Genomic DNA, 11,481 nt, shown 5'->3' with positions numbered 1-11,481 from the left:
TAGTAGCTTAATCTAGTTAAGTATAGATTTGGTTGGATGCACACTCATGAAATTCTAGCACTAGGTACCTCAGAGAAGCCTATAAATGAGTTGAATTGAAGATAGGACTTAAAGAAATTTGAATTGGATAAGTTTGGAAAATTATATACTCGTCGGATGGTCCGATAGTAAGGCGTTGTATATGTTAGAGATTTTATCTCAGTGCTCTTGTACACGTCGTATGATCCAACGAAGATAAGTTGGTATAGCTGGAGTATTTTTCAAAAGAGGGATTTTGAGTTGAACACGTAGGATGGTCTAACATATATATCGAAGGGGTCACCAGAGTAAAGTCCAGATGATTTCTTTGTGTTCAGAAGACGGACTTATACATGCTGGATGGTCCGATGCATATATCGGAGGCGTCGTCGGAGTAAGTCCAGAGGAATTTCTTTTGATTCAATGGAAGTTGGGCTCATACACGCAGGATGGTTTGGCGTATGTATCAGAGGCTTTAGCGGAGGATAGTGCTTGAAATGGCTAGTTTTGGGTGGACGACTCACACCAGATGGTCCGATTATGAAGCTTGTGCGCGCTGGATCATCCGGCGTTCACGAAAAATGTAGGTGGTTGGGCAACAGCTAGTTTTGAACCTCTAGCCTATATATACCCCCTCATTTCATCTCACTGGGTAACCTTGCAATTTAGAAGAGCTAAAACGCTTAGTGTGTGATCAAGAGGCAAGGGAGTGCTCTAGAGTGATTTGTAAAGTTCTTAATAGAAGATTAAAGACATCATTAGTGCAAGGAGAGTAGCAAGTGTGCATCTAGTTGTAGTTTAGGCTTGATTTTGGTTAAGTGAAGCTATTGGATTATTACTCTTGGTGGTTGGAAACACCTAGCCGATCTTGATGATTGGAGGTGTCTTGGTGAGCACTTGGAGTTCTTGTGGGATCCCCAAGAGGAAGCTTTATGTTTGCTTTGAAACCCGTCAATCCGGATATGGAGAAGTAGCTATCAATAGGGAGCACTTGAGTCTTGGTGATTCAAGGGGCAGCAATATCCTTAGTGGATGCTCTAACAAGAATTAGGATGGAGTGCCAACTCCTCAATACCTCAGGAAAAATTTGGTTGTTTATTTAGTCTTTCTTTTTTTCTTTTTCCTTAGCAATATCCTTAGTCTTTTTTTTTCCTGTATCTGTAAAACACTTGGTAATTTTTGTTAGTTTAGTTAGGAGCTTTAAACACTTTTTACTTTTAATAGGAGTACTTCGTGGACTCTTTTGACATCATATCGTGATCTCCTTAATGCCTTTTTTCCTTCTATTAGTTTGGGATGCATTGATCTCTAGTCAGGCGCTTATTAATGACCAGCCTTAGATCCGCTTCAATGGGAGGAGGAGTAGCCCCCAATAACTCGTGGAACGCGATAAGGAGCCTTTTCGCAACCACAAGTTCGTAACGCAATAGCCCTTATTTTTTTCATTCGAATATGTTTTCAGAAGGTACACAATATGTTGTTTTCAATTCCCAGCATCTAGTACTTATTAAGCCCCCGACTGACAACTCGGAACCAAAAATTCTGGGTGTGCAGTCCAGATATGAAAACACATCTTGTAAATTAAAAGGAGCTCATATTTCCCTTGAGTTGAGATAAAATTTTCTCCACCCCAGGCACGTGTTTAGGATGTAGGATCCGAGAAGTGACTTACCCCGTTTGTCCGGCATGAAGATGCATAGAAAGACAAGTAAGGTGCAAAAAAAATTGATCAACTTCATAAGCAATATGATCTTTATTATTATGAGAAGGTACTCTAAGGACTTACACTTAGAACTTACAAGGAACTCTTGACAACCATCGAGCTATGTAGACCTATTATCTTAAACCTAAATGACACAGACTAAATTAAACTGACAAGCAGTGACCCTTATTATTTTGGGGGTAGCATAGACGCTATGTCACGAGCTTCAAATGAATCGTGAAGTCGAGCCCCCGAGTCTTCTGGGTGTGCGTCTCGAGGTGTTGTGATCGTGGTTAGGACTAAGGCTTCTTATCCACCCTGATCCTTGCGCTTTTGGGTTCGTCGCTTGGTTGGTGTTAAACTTCCATGTCGAGACTTCGTTTGTCGCAATGGAGACCTTCTTTAGGACAATCCCGAATGGTGATGACTTCTTCAGGTCCCGGGATGTTCACACTCTGGTAAGAATAGTGTGTGACTGCCATAAATTTAGTAAGAGTAGGTCTTCCTCAGATGGAATTATTTGCTGTCTTGAAATCGACCACGTCAAATAGAATTTTTTCTGCTACATAATTGTCTTGCTTCCTGAACGTGACGGGTAGCGATATCTGGCCAATGGGAGTGATCGAAGATTCGGGTACTATACCATAGAAGGCTTGAGTAATTGGTTTGATTGCAGACCGTGAGATACCTCCGAGTGCATTACCGAAGAGAATGTTTAGGGAACTTCCACCATCGATAAGGACTTAGGTAACCCTGTAATTGTTTATCATAGGCTCGACCACTATCAAAAAGTGGCTCGACCATATGAAGTTATCAGGGCAATCTTCTTGGCCAAAGGAGATTTCTGTGTCGAAGCACTTCATGACTTGACGACCCTTAGTAATAGAGGCTAGAACTTCTTGGGACACTATCTTGTACTGTTGTTTGGACTCATAGGATGCGGAACCACCGAACATGTGATCGATTATCCTCTCGCCCAGCTAGAAAGGCATAGTGTTCTTGTCATCCCCGATATCATCCGAGTCGAAGTCTCTACAATGGGTTGCGACCTAGACCTTCTTTCCATTGGCTGCTTTTTTGACTTCCACCTTGACCAATTTTTTCCAGAGGTGGCACTCGTAGATTCTCTGGTTGTTAGTTTGGAGAAAGTTACACCAATGCTTCCTATCACGTTCGCTGGAGCCTGTTGTAAAGTTTCTGCCTCAGGAAGGATCTGAATGCTGGTTGTGATGAATGTTGGGCAGATATGCTCCCATGAGTAGATTGTTCTCTTGGTGCTCTTCTTGCGCTTGCTCTGGAGCTTGTCACCGTGAAGCCCGGGTTAAGGGCACTTGGTGCCCTGAGTTTTTTCCTTGACGTAAATGAGTGCATCTTTGGCCCTGACAGACTTATCGACGATCTGCATGAGGACCTTAACCATTTCGGGCTCCTTTTGGACGATGTCTTCGACACAACGCCAGCTCTTAACCCCTTGAGTGAACACCACGATAACATCGTGGTCACTAATCTTGGGGATATTGTTCTAGGTGTTGCTGAAGCATCGCACGAACTCGTGCAAGGTCTCATTCGTCATTTGTTCACAATGGTAGAGATCATTTTTTTGTGCCGGACCGAACGTACGTTCCCTGGAAGTTCACTCAGAATATATCGCAAAGCTGCTCTCTTGAGTAGATTGTTCCTGGCGATAGATTAGTCAACCAGTTCGTGGCTACCCCTTCAAGGGTTGTTGGGAAGTAATTCACAATTACCTTCTCGTTCCCACCAGTTACTTGGATGGTTGTGGTATAGATCTGGAGAAATTCAACGGGACTTGTGCTTCCATTGTATTTCTTTATCATCCCAGGGCAAAACCTTGTTGGCCAACATACATTCTGTAGATCTAGAAGAAGGTCGGGCATCCGTTGATGGTGCCTTGCTTGGTTCCAGCGCCCCTGTGAGTCTTTTCCATGTCAATCGGAGATTGGACTAGATTTTATCGATGTTGGGACGTTTCCAGATTAGATCGATGGGGGGGGGGTAGAAGAAGCTTCTTTAGAAGCCCCCGAGCGTCTTCGCCAGTTGTTGATGAACTGACGGCGTTATACAAAATTTCTTGTGAGTTTGAAACAATTTGCTTTTCTGAATTGTATAAATTTGCTTGTAGCAAAATTGCTCCAACAATTTTCTGTTCCAAATAGTATAAGTTTGCTTGCACATAGGAGTAGAATTGCCACTCAAAATTTTAAACCATTAATATTTTTCTCTGAGATTTGGTTTTCACAGTTTGTTCACAATTTTTTCTCATTTTTTATTACAATTAGGAGCTAGATCTGATATTGCCTTTGAATGGTTCTAATTTGTTCAAAAAATTTGTTGAACATCGATCTAAATTGCCTTAACCTATTTTTAAATTACTCACAAATATATTCTAATTTGCTTATATTTTTTAGAGGGAGACAAACTGATGGGTTTTTTTTTTATCAAATGCTTCCTTTGCTTTGAGTTGCTCTTCCGATTATCTCTCGACTGCACCAACCTCTGTGTGTTTGGTTGCTTATGCTATCCAAACATCATGGCAACGACCCCTCACAATCTTGCACCATGCTCCGTGGCTTGCATTTTCTTAGGCTATCTATTGGACTTCAAAGGCTATCGGTGCTACAAGCCTTTGTCACGTCATGTACTAACATCTCGCGACATATATTTCGATGAAGACATTTTTCCCTTCCAACAGGTCAAGATGCCGCAATCCACACCTTGTCTTGTGGAACAACCAACGGATTTGGTGCCAATAGCCATGCCCGTAGCTTCACACACTAGATGTGTGTGATACACTGAACACGTGCCCATGATGACCAACCCTTCTGTGGGCCCATCCAACGCATGCCACTACACAATTGTGACCTTAGTGATCATGATGTGCTTGATCCTGCACCCGACCCGGTAGCCTCATCGATCACCTTATCAGTGGCATCATCAGCTCATGCACCTACTCTTGTGCGTTGATGATATTGTACTCACGATGTACTTGATGGTCCTGCTGCACAAGATCAACTATGTTTGGCATTCGCCATGATGGACCTTGGCCCCTTGCATTTCCTCAGCATACAATTTTGGCACACCAATGATGGCTTCTTCCTCTCACAATAACAATACGTCGAACATATCCTCGACCATGCCGAAATGACCAACTACAAACCTACCTCCACTCTGGTGGATACAAAACTAAAGGTGTCTTCATTGACTAAAATGGAGGCAAACGATGCAACATTCTATCAAAGCATTGTAGGTGCACTATAATACCTCACGCTCACATGACCTGATCTTGCATATGCAGTACATCAGGTGGGTTTGTACATGCAAGCACCACGTGATGTTCACTTGGCAATCATCAAGTGGATTCTTCGCTATGTTCATGACACAACTTTGCATAGTCTCCATGTTCATGCCTCAACATCGATTGATCTCATCGCCTTGTCTGATGTAGACTGGGTGGGCTGCCCTGGCACCTAATGATCTACGTTAGGATATTGTGTGTTCTTCGGAGACTCACTCATTTCATGGTCATCCAAATGACAACCTACCGTGTCACGATCAAGTGCCAAAGTTGAATATTGAGCCATGGCCAACATGACTGTTGAGTGTTACTGGCTTTGAAACCTTCTTGGTGAGCTAAGTTGACATCAGCAAAGCTATAATCATCTACTGCAATAACATTTCAACAGTGTATTTGGCGAGGAATCATGCTCATCATCAGCGAACAAAGCATGTAGAGCTGGACATTCACTTCGTGCGTGAAAAAGTTGCACTTAGACAACTTCGGGTGCTTCATGTTCCAACTCAGCTTCAGTTTGCACTCATGATGAAGGCCCTTCTGTGTTTGAAGAATTTTGGTCTAGTCTCTGCATCACCAAAGCCGATGCTTCAACTACGGGAGTGTGTAAAAATAGTTGACTTGGCCGTCACTCGTTTTGTTAGCTAAGACCGATTCTTATGCAATCGCCCTGATCTCTAGTGCATGTTAGCTAGCATGTAGGGTTTCGGTTGCTCAATGATCTATCGTAAACTTGTACATATACCGGATGAGATGAGTAATACAACTTGCGTTGCATCTCAACCTTTCTTCAGAGTGAATTGTTACTACTAATTGTTATAATTTGGTGTCTGAAAGATGCAAATCTACTAGGAGTATTTAATTTGAATCATGCAGGATGCGTGAGTAATCTGATTCAGATTGTTGTTCAAGTAATACAACATTGTTAGCATTATATGATTATGTATGCGAGGGAGCGGGTGGCAGAGGCGGATCTGGCAGCGAGGAGCCACTAGAGATGCGGTAGGAGAGTAGGGGCGAGGTGTGATGGAGATCTTGCCGGCAATGGATGATCAGGAGAGGAGATGTCTGGAGGAGGAAAGAGTGGTGGACAAGAAATACTTGAACCATTGAATCTGGATCTGGTGAATACAAAATTCTAGTGATGAGGGGCATATAAATGCCGAGGCAATAGGTAGGCTGGGCCTAGATATGGGTAGCATGAGTAAATATGCTATAAAAATATGCGCTAGATTTACCTAGAAAAAGATATGTACATGAGAGTTAGGTTAAACTAAAATTGTACATGACATTTTGGACAACTTGATTAGATTAAAGTAACGTCTTATGGCTCTTCTATCCTCCCGTCTCACTGCCCCTGCCGCTCCTCAGCCTTGTCCTACACTCCCCACCTCGATGGCTTGATGCACACCTAACCATCTCGTCTGATCTGGCCCCGAGCAATCTCTGCACGAGCTCACCAATGCCGCACCACCGCCTCTCACGCTAGTGTTGATTGAAATTGACCACCCGTGCCCCTTCCCATGGGTACCATCGGCGACCCAACTCAGAGATATTTATCCAGCTCCCTGACGTCGACCTCTTGCTTGACCCCAAGAAGGACTTTGCCTTCTCCATCCTTGACTCCCCCTCCCTCTCCGATGACTCCCTGCCACATCTGACCCTATGTCTCTGCCACCCCAACCGCTACCGCAAGCGGCTTCTCCAGCACCAAGGCTACCTAGTGGGTCCTACATGAGGAGCCTCTCGATGCCGCCTTCTTTGACGGCCTCTCGCTATAGGGAGGAGTGGGGAGCAGCAGAGTGGCGGGCATAAAAGGAGCGGTTCTATGGATGGCACGAGCTCGTCGTTCGAGGGCGGGTCCACTCCACTGAGCATGCTGTCAGACTATGCGAAGAAATAGCACTAGTATTAATGGTGCTCATTGGTACCTACCCTGCATGCACTAATCGGTCAATACTTGTCATTGAGTCTACATTGTATTAGTTAGGGGCATACAGTCATTTGCTTCACGTTTTGTCCTCTAAGTATTTTTTAACTCCACCCCTAGAAACATCTATTACAGATTAGAGAGTACTAAGTAAGATAAATTCTAACCAAATAGGGGCTAAATGATACTTTTTAAGTGACCACATGCCCGTCGATTGTGGGCGTCGACACCCGGCTATTTAAGGTGTGTTTGGTTAGGAAGTAAAGTGTGACGGGATATAGTCGTTTATATTTTTAGAGATAGGATGGTCATCTTTTTTGTTTATTTGGATGTATGGGATGAGTCTCTTTTTTTCGGTTGGAGGGATGAGGATGGATGGTGATGAGAATCATCAACTAATTATATCTTTTAATTTTAAATAATAATCATTAATAATACACTAATCAACATACATTAACACGTATTAATATTACTCTTGCCATAGTCATTACTAATTAACAATAAAATATACTAATTAACCATAATCATACTCTAATTAGCTCGTTAATTACCATTAATTAGTATATAACTATTACAAATTCTAATATCATAATAGTATGTACTAATAAGTAATACAAACATATTAATATCACTAATCATTTTACTAATGAGTATGATTAACAAAGATGGATAGTTTCGTTTCACCAATTTAGAGGGATAGCTTCATCCAACATATTAAAAAAATATTTCTTAAAAGAGATGATCTCATCTCTACTACCCCTAAACCAAACAAAAATAGAAATCATCCTCTCCCATCTCACTCTATCATCCGAAACAAACACACCGTAGAAAGCAACAATTTGCTGAGGATGACTCTTGACCTGTTGACTAGAAAGCTTGTTATGCCTGGGTCAACACGTGAATTCTTAGTCACGCTACGTGCCATGTGTCCAAGTTGTACACCAGGAATGATAAACTATTACGATACGTCAATATATTACTACTTTTTTTTTTCCGAACGCGAAGATACATTTTTATTTTGTTGGTCTGGTGCGTCTAGATCGTACGCTCTGATCGGCTTTTGCACTTCGATACATCATCTGCATTTTTTAACCAAGCAAATTGGCATATTAGTTTTTCTGTCTTGGAGGTATTTTTGTTCCTCAGATCCTGCTACACGACAGACAATGTAGATGTTTACTCTGTATAATGTGTTTTTTTAGAAAAGAGACTCTATACAGTGTGCTTCTGAACGTGGACGATCATCAGCTGCAGTTTTTAACACCTGCAGCTTATATACACATCCATGATTTCTACTGTAGAAACCGGGGCTAAATAGTTGGAAGGCAAGGTACAAAAGATAAGATGCAGCAAACCATGTATATACTGCACGCATGTGTCAAGCTTTGAATTTATCGGTAGAGACAAAAGATGCACACTCCTCCATGTGAAATAGAAAGATTCATCTTCACTTTTATAAGTAGTCGATCGCCTGCTGCTTCGTCACTTGTGCACTCAAAATCGGGAGACGACTTCCTGGGCTTCTAGCTCTGTCCGTACTAGGCGAGACCAGATCAAAGTCACCGTGCTACCTAATTTTCAGCCTCCAAGCTGATGGCTCCGCAAATGGCTCCTGACTGCATGCCGATGCGTTGACGGGCCAAATCGAGGGGGTACACCGCCCGCGGTCTCCTATGTTCGATGCGCAGGCCAAACGAGAGGGGAAAGCAGGGCTTCTTGGCGGTGCGCGGACGGCGAGGTTTTCGGATCGGAGCCATCGCGTTGCCGGGGACCGTGGAAAGATCTGCGGGTGGACGCACTTGCATGGGTGTCGCGCCTGCAGCACCACTGGCGCGGTTCAGGGCAGCGTGAAAGGCCGCAGCAAGGCCGTCCGGCCCACTAGTCCAACGCATCCCGCCGGTGTGCTGGGTCACCGAAGGTTGTGGGAGTCCCACTGGTTCATTGGCGTGTACCGTGGAAGTTTTTTTTCACCTTTTTTATTCTAATCTTTAATTCTAACCTCTTCCAGGCTATATTTGTAGGGACTAACCCTTTTGGTTACCCACCGTGAGTGACGCGACAAGGTAAAGTTGATTTGCTTGAGGAAAAACGCGACATATTTCCTGTCATGCAACTTTGGCTAGCGTGACAAGACAACTCTGACACGCCACTTAGGAACTTCTTGAAAAGGTGACGGTAGTTATTTGTTATGCTACAATGACTGATGCGATCAAATGGGTTAGTTTAAGAAAATATACTCAGTTAAAATAAATAAATAAAATTGTGTTGTAGACGCCAGGGACGGCAAAGCATCAATGCACTCTGCGTGCAGGGCCCATCAGGCGAAGCATCAATCTTGACTAATGGAGCTGAAACAGACGGATGCAGCACAAGGCTGTATTGCAAAGTTGTGATGGATTAGGCTTGATTGGAGCCCAAAACCCGTATTGTCTCTGACTTGCGATGCAGGCCAGTTTCACCGTTAAATTCGGGCCCAACGAGTCACGTCCATAAATCGCTGATGTTCGCACCTACAACGCAACGACATTTGTGGTCCAGAAGATGCTACGACTACACGCTACGATTAGAAAATACCATCACGCCAACTGCATGGCTACAACGCGTGATTGTATTGATTGTTCTCTCCGATAGTCCAACTGATAGATAGCTGACTTGCAACCCCCGCAATAGAGCCGTGGCACCAAACAGGCTTTGCAAAATCGCAATTTATAAAGAAACGCCTATTGCAAGATACGCACGCACCGCCGAAGCACCAAGCAGCCCTGCTCAAGCACCGTCGATCCGCTACACCATGACGCCCGTTGCCTGTCCCTGCTCCGATCACAGCTACGAGCTTCCGCTGCGACGAAACCTCCTGCTTGATCTCCTCCGCTTCATCGCCGGGGTCCTCCTGGACCGCCTCGGCCTCGTGCCGTGCCAAGGCGACATGCAGCTGCCCGGACTGCTTTGGTGTGGGGAGCAAGTGGACGCTGCTGCCGTGGAGCGCATCCTGGAGGCGGCGTTGTGGGCACCCAGCTCGACAGCGATCGGGACGCGGTCGCTCACGGCTCTGCGGTACAGGAGACGGCGGGTTGCCCAGCCGGCGGACGAGAAAGGCGAAGAAGACGACGAGGGCGCGGCCGTTTGTGCGATTTGCTTGGCGGGGCTGGAAGCGGGAGGGTGCCAGGTCGCGGAGCTGTGCAGCTGCTCGCACGCGTTCCACGCCGCGTGCATCGATGAGTGGGTCGGCAGCGGCGGGGCGGCCACCTGCCCGCTGTGCCGCGCGCCGATGTCGCCCACGGCGTGGGACGGACAGAGTTGGTGCAACGCTCGCACCGGTGACTGAGGCCTCCGGCGCTGTTTCTTTCGCCGAAACGGCGGGACACGTCGGTAGATATCTGTAAATTATGTTTACCAGGAAAAGAGGAAGTATGCACGTACGTGTTCTGATCGTTTCATTACTACTACCTCCACGGTTTTATGCTGTTCTGATGAGTTTCGCGCGACCACGGGACATCGATTTTGTGAAGTTTCTCAGGGTAGAGTTGTTAGCTATGAAGACGCGAGAAGTATCTGCTGCCTCATAGTATGGGAAAGGTGCTCTTTCGGTTGTGCTGGAATCTGATTAGGCTAATCTCTTTAGTTTCCGCATCATCTCTTTTTTTACTTTCCTCTTATCTAATAAAACCCCTAAAGTTCGAATAATTTACTTACTGTTGCTATCCACCCTCATCCTCCAGCCTCACTATTTTGCTACGGATATAAAGTTATTTTTCTAATAAAAATAAATTAAGAAATTAAAAAGGAAATTAGAGGATAATATCCTCCTCTTTTTTGATCCCATATGAAATCAAACTTCGATATTGCTCCCGACGTATTTGTTCGGCAACACTCTCACGACGCATTCACATCTTTATACCTTGAAATTGTGCTTGATATTATTACTATCAAATATTTGTATTTTTGTTGCAACACATAAACACTTAGCTAGTTCCTTAAAAAAATTAAGCCATTCACAGGGTTACTAATGGGCTAAGCTAATTCCTTAAAAAATTAGGACATATTTTGCAGAGTTCTGGCTCTATTTTTTTTTTAGTTATGTATACCTAGCTCTAAAAATTTGTGGAGTTAGAATTAGGATATATTAAAAGTGTTTGATGAGTCATATTGTTTTAATTTTAGACTATAAACTAGCTCTAGGTCTAGTGTGAAGCTAGGAGCTGGAACCTACCAAACATGCTTTTAATTAAGATTAAGGCTCATTTGAGAAGGCATAGCTTCCTCAACAATGTTGTTCCCAGAATCCCAGAGAGGTTTCAAGGGCCCAAGAGGTGATAGAAGCACATGGCACCATTTCTATACATTGTTCACTAGAAAGTGGCAGGAACCTCTTTTCTTCTAGACCATTAATTAGGTCTTGGACTCGTTGTATTTCGGCATTGATACTATATTGAGTTTCATGATCACCCAGCCCACTTAAAATAATAAGGTGGATATCACACTCGAGGAGATGTGCAATTAGTCATGCGCCCAGTTTGC

General features: G+C 44.0%; 1 protein-coding gene across 1 annotated transcript; it reads left to right on the top strand.

Moving 5' to 3' along the window:
* The first annotated feature begins 9,548 nt into the window (after positions 1-9,548).
* Positions 9,549-10,448, top strand: LOC133924834 (putative RING-H2 finger protein ATL21A). Its single transcript, XM_062370561.1, has one exon. The coding sequence runs from the start codon at positions 9,755-9,757 to the stop codon at positions 10,286-10,288; it is 534 nt and encodes a 177-aa protein (XP_062226545.1). The 5' UTR covers positions 9,549-9,754; the 3' UTR covers positions 10,289-10,448.
* The last annotated feature ends 1,033 nt before the right edge of the window (positions 10,449-11,481 follow it).

The sequence above is a fragment of the Phragmites australis genome, chromosome 7 (assembly GCF_958298935.1).
Source record: "Phragmites australis chromosome 7, lpPhrAust1.1, whole genome shotgun sequence".
Classification (NCBI taxonomy): domain Eukaryota; kingdom Viridiplantae; phylum Streptophyta; class Magnoliopsida; order Poales; family Poaceae; genus Phragmites; species Phragmites australis.
The sequence above is the reverse complement of the archived record's forward strand: the minus strand, read 5'-3'. Positions and strand labels throughout refer to the sequence as shown.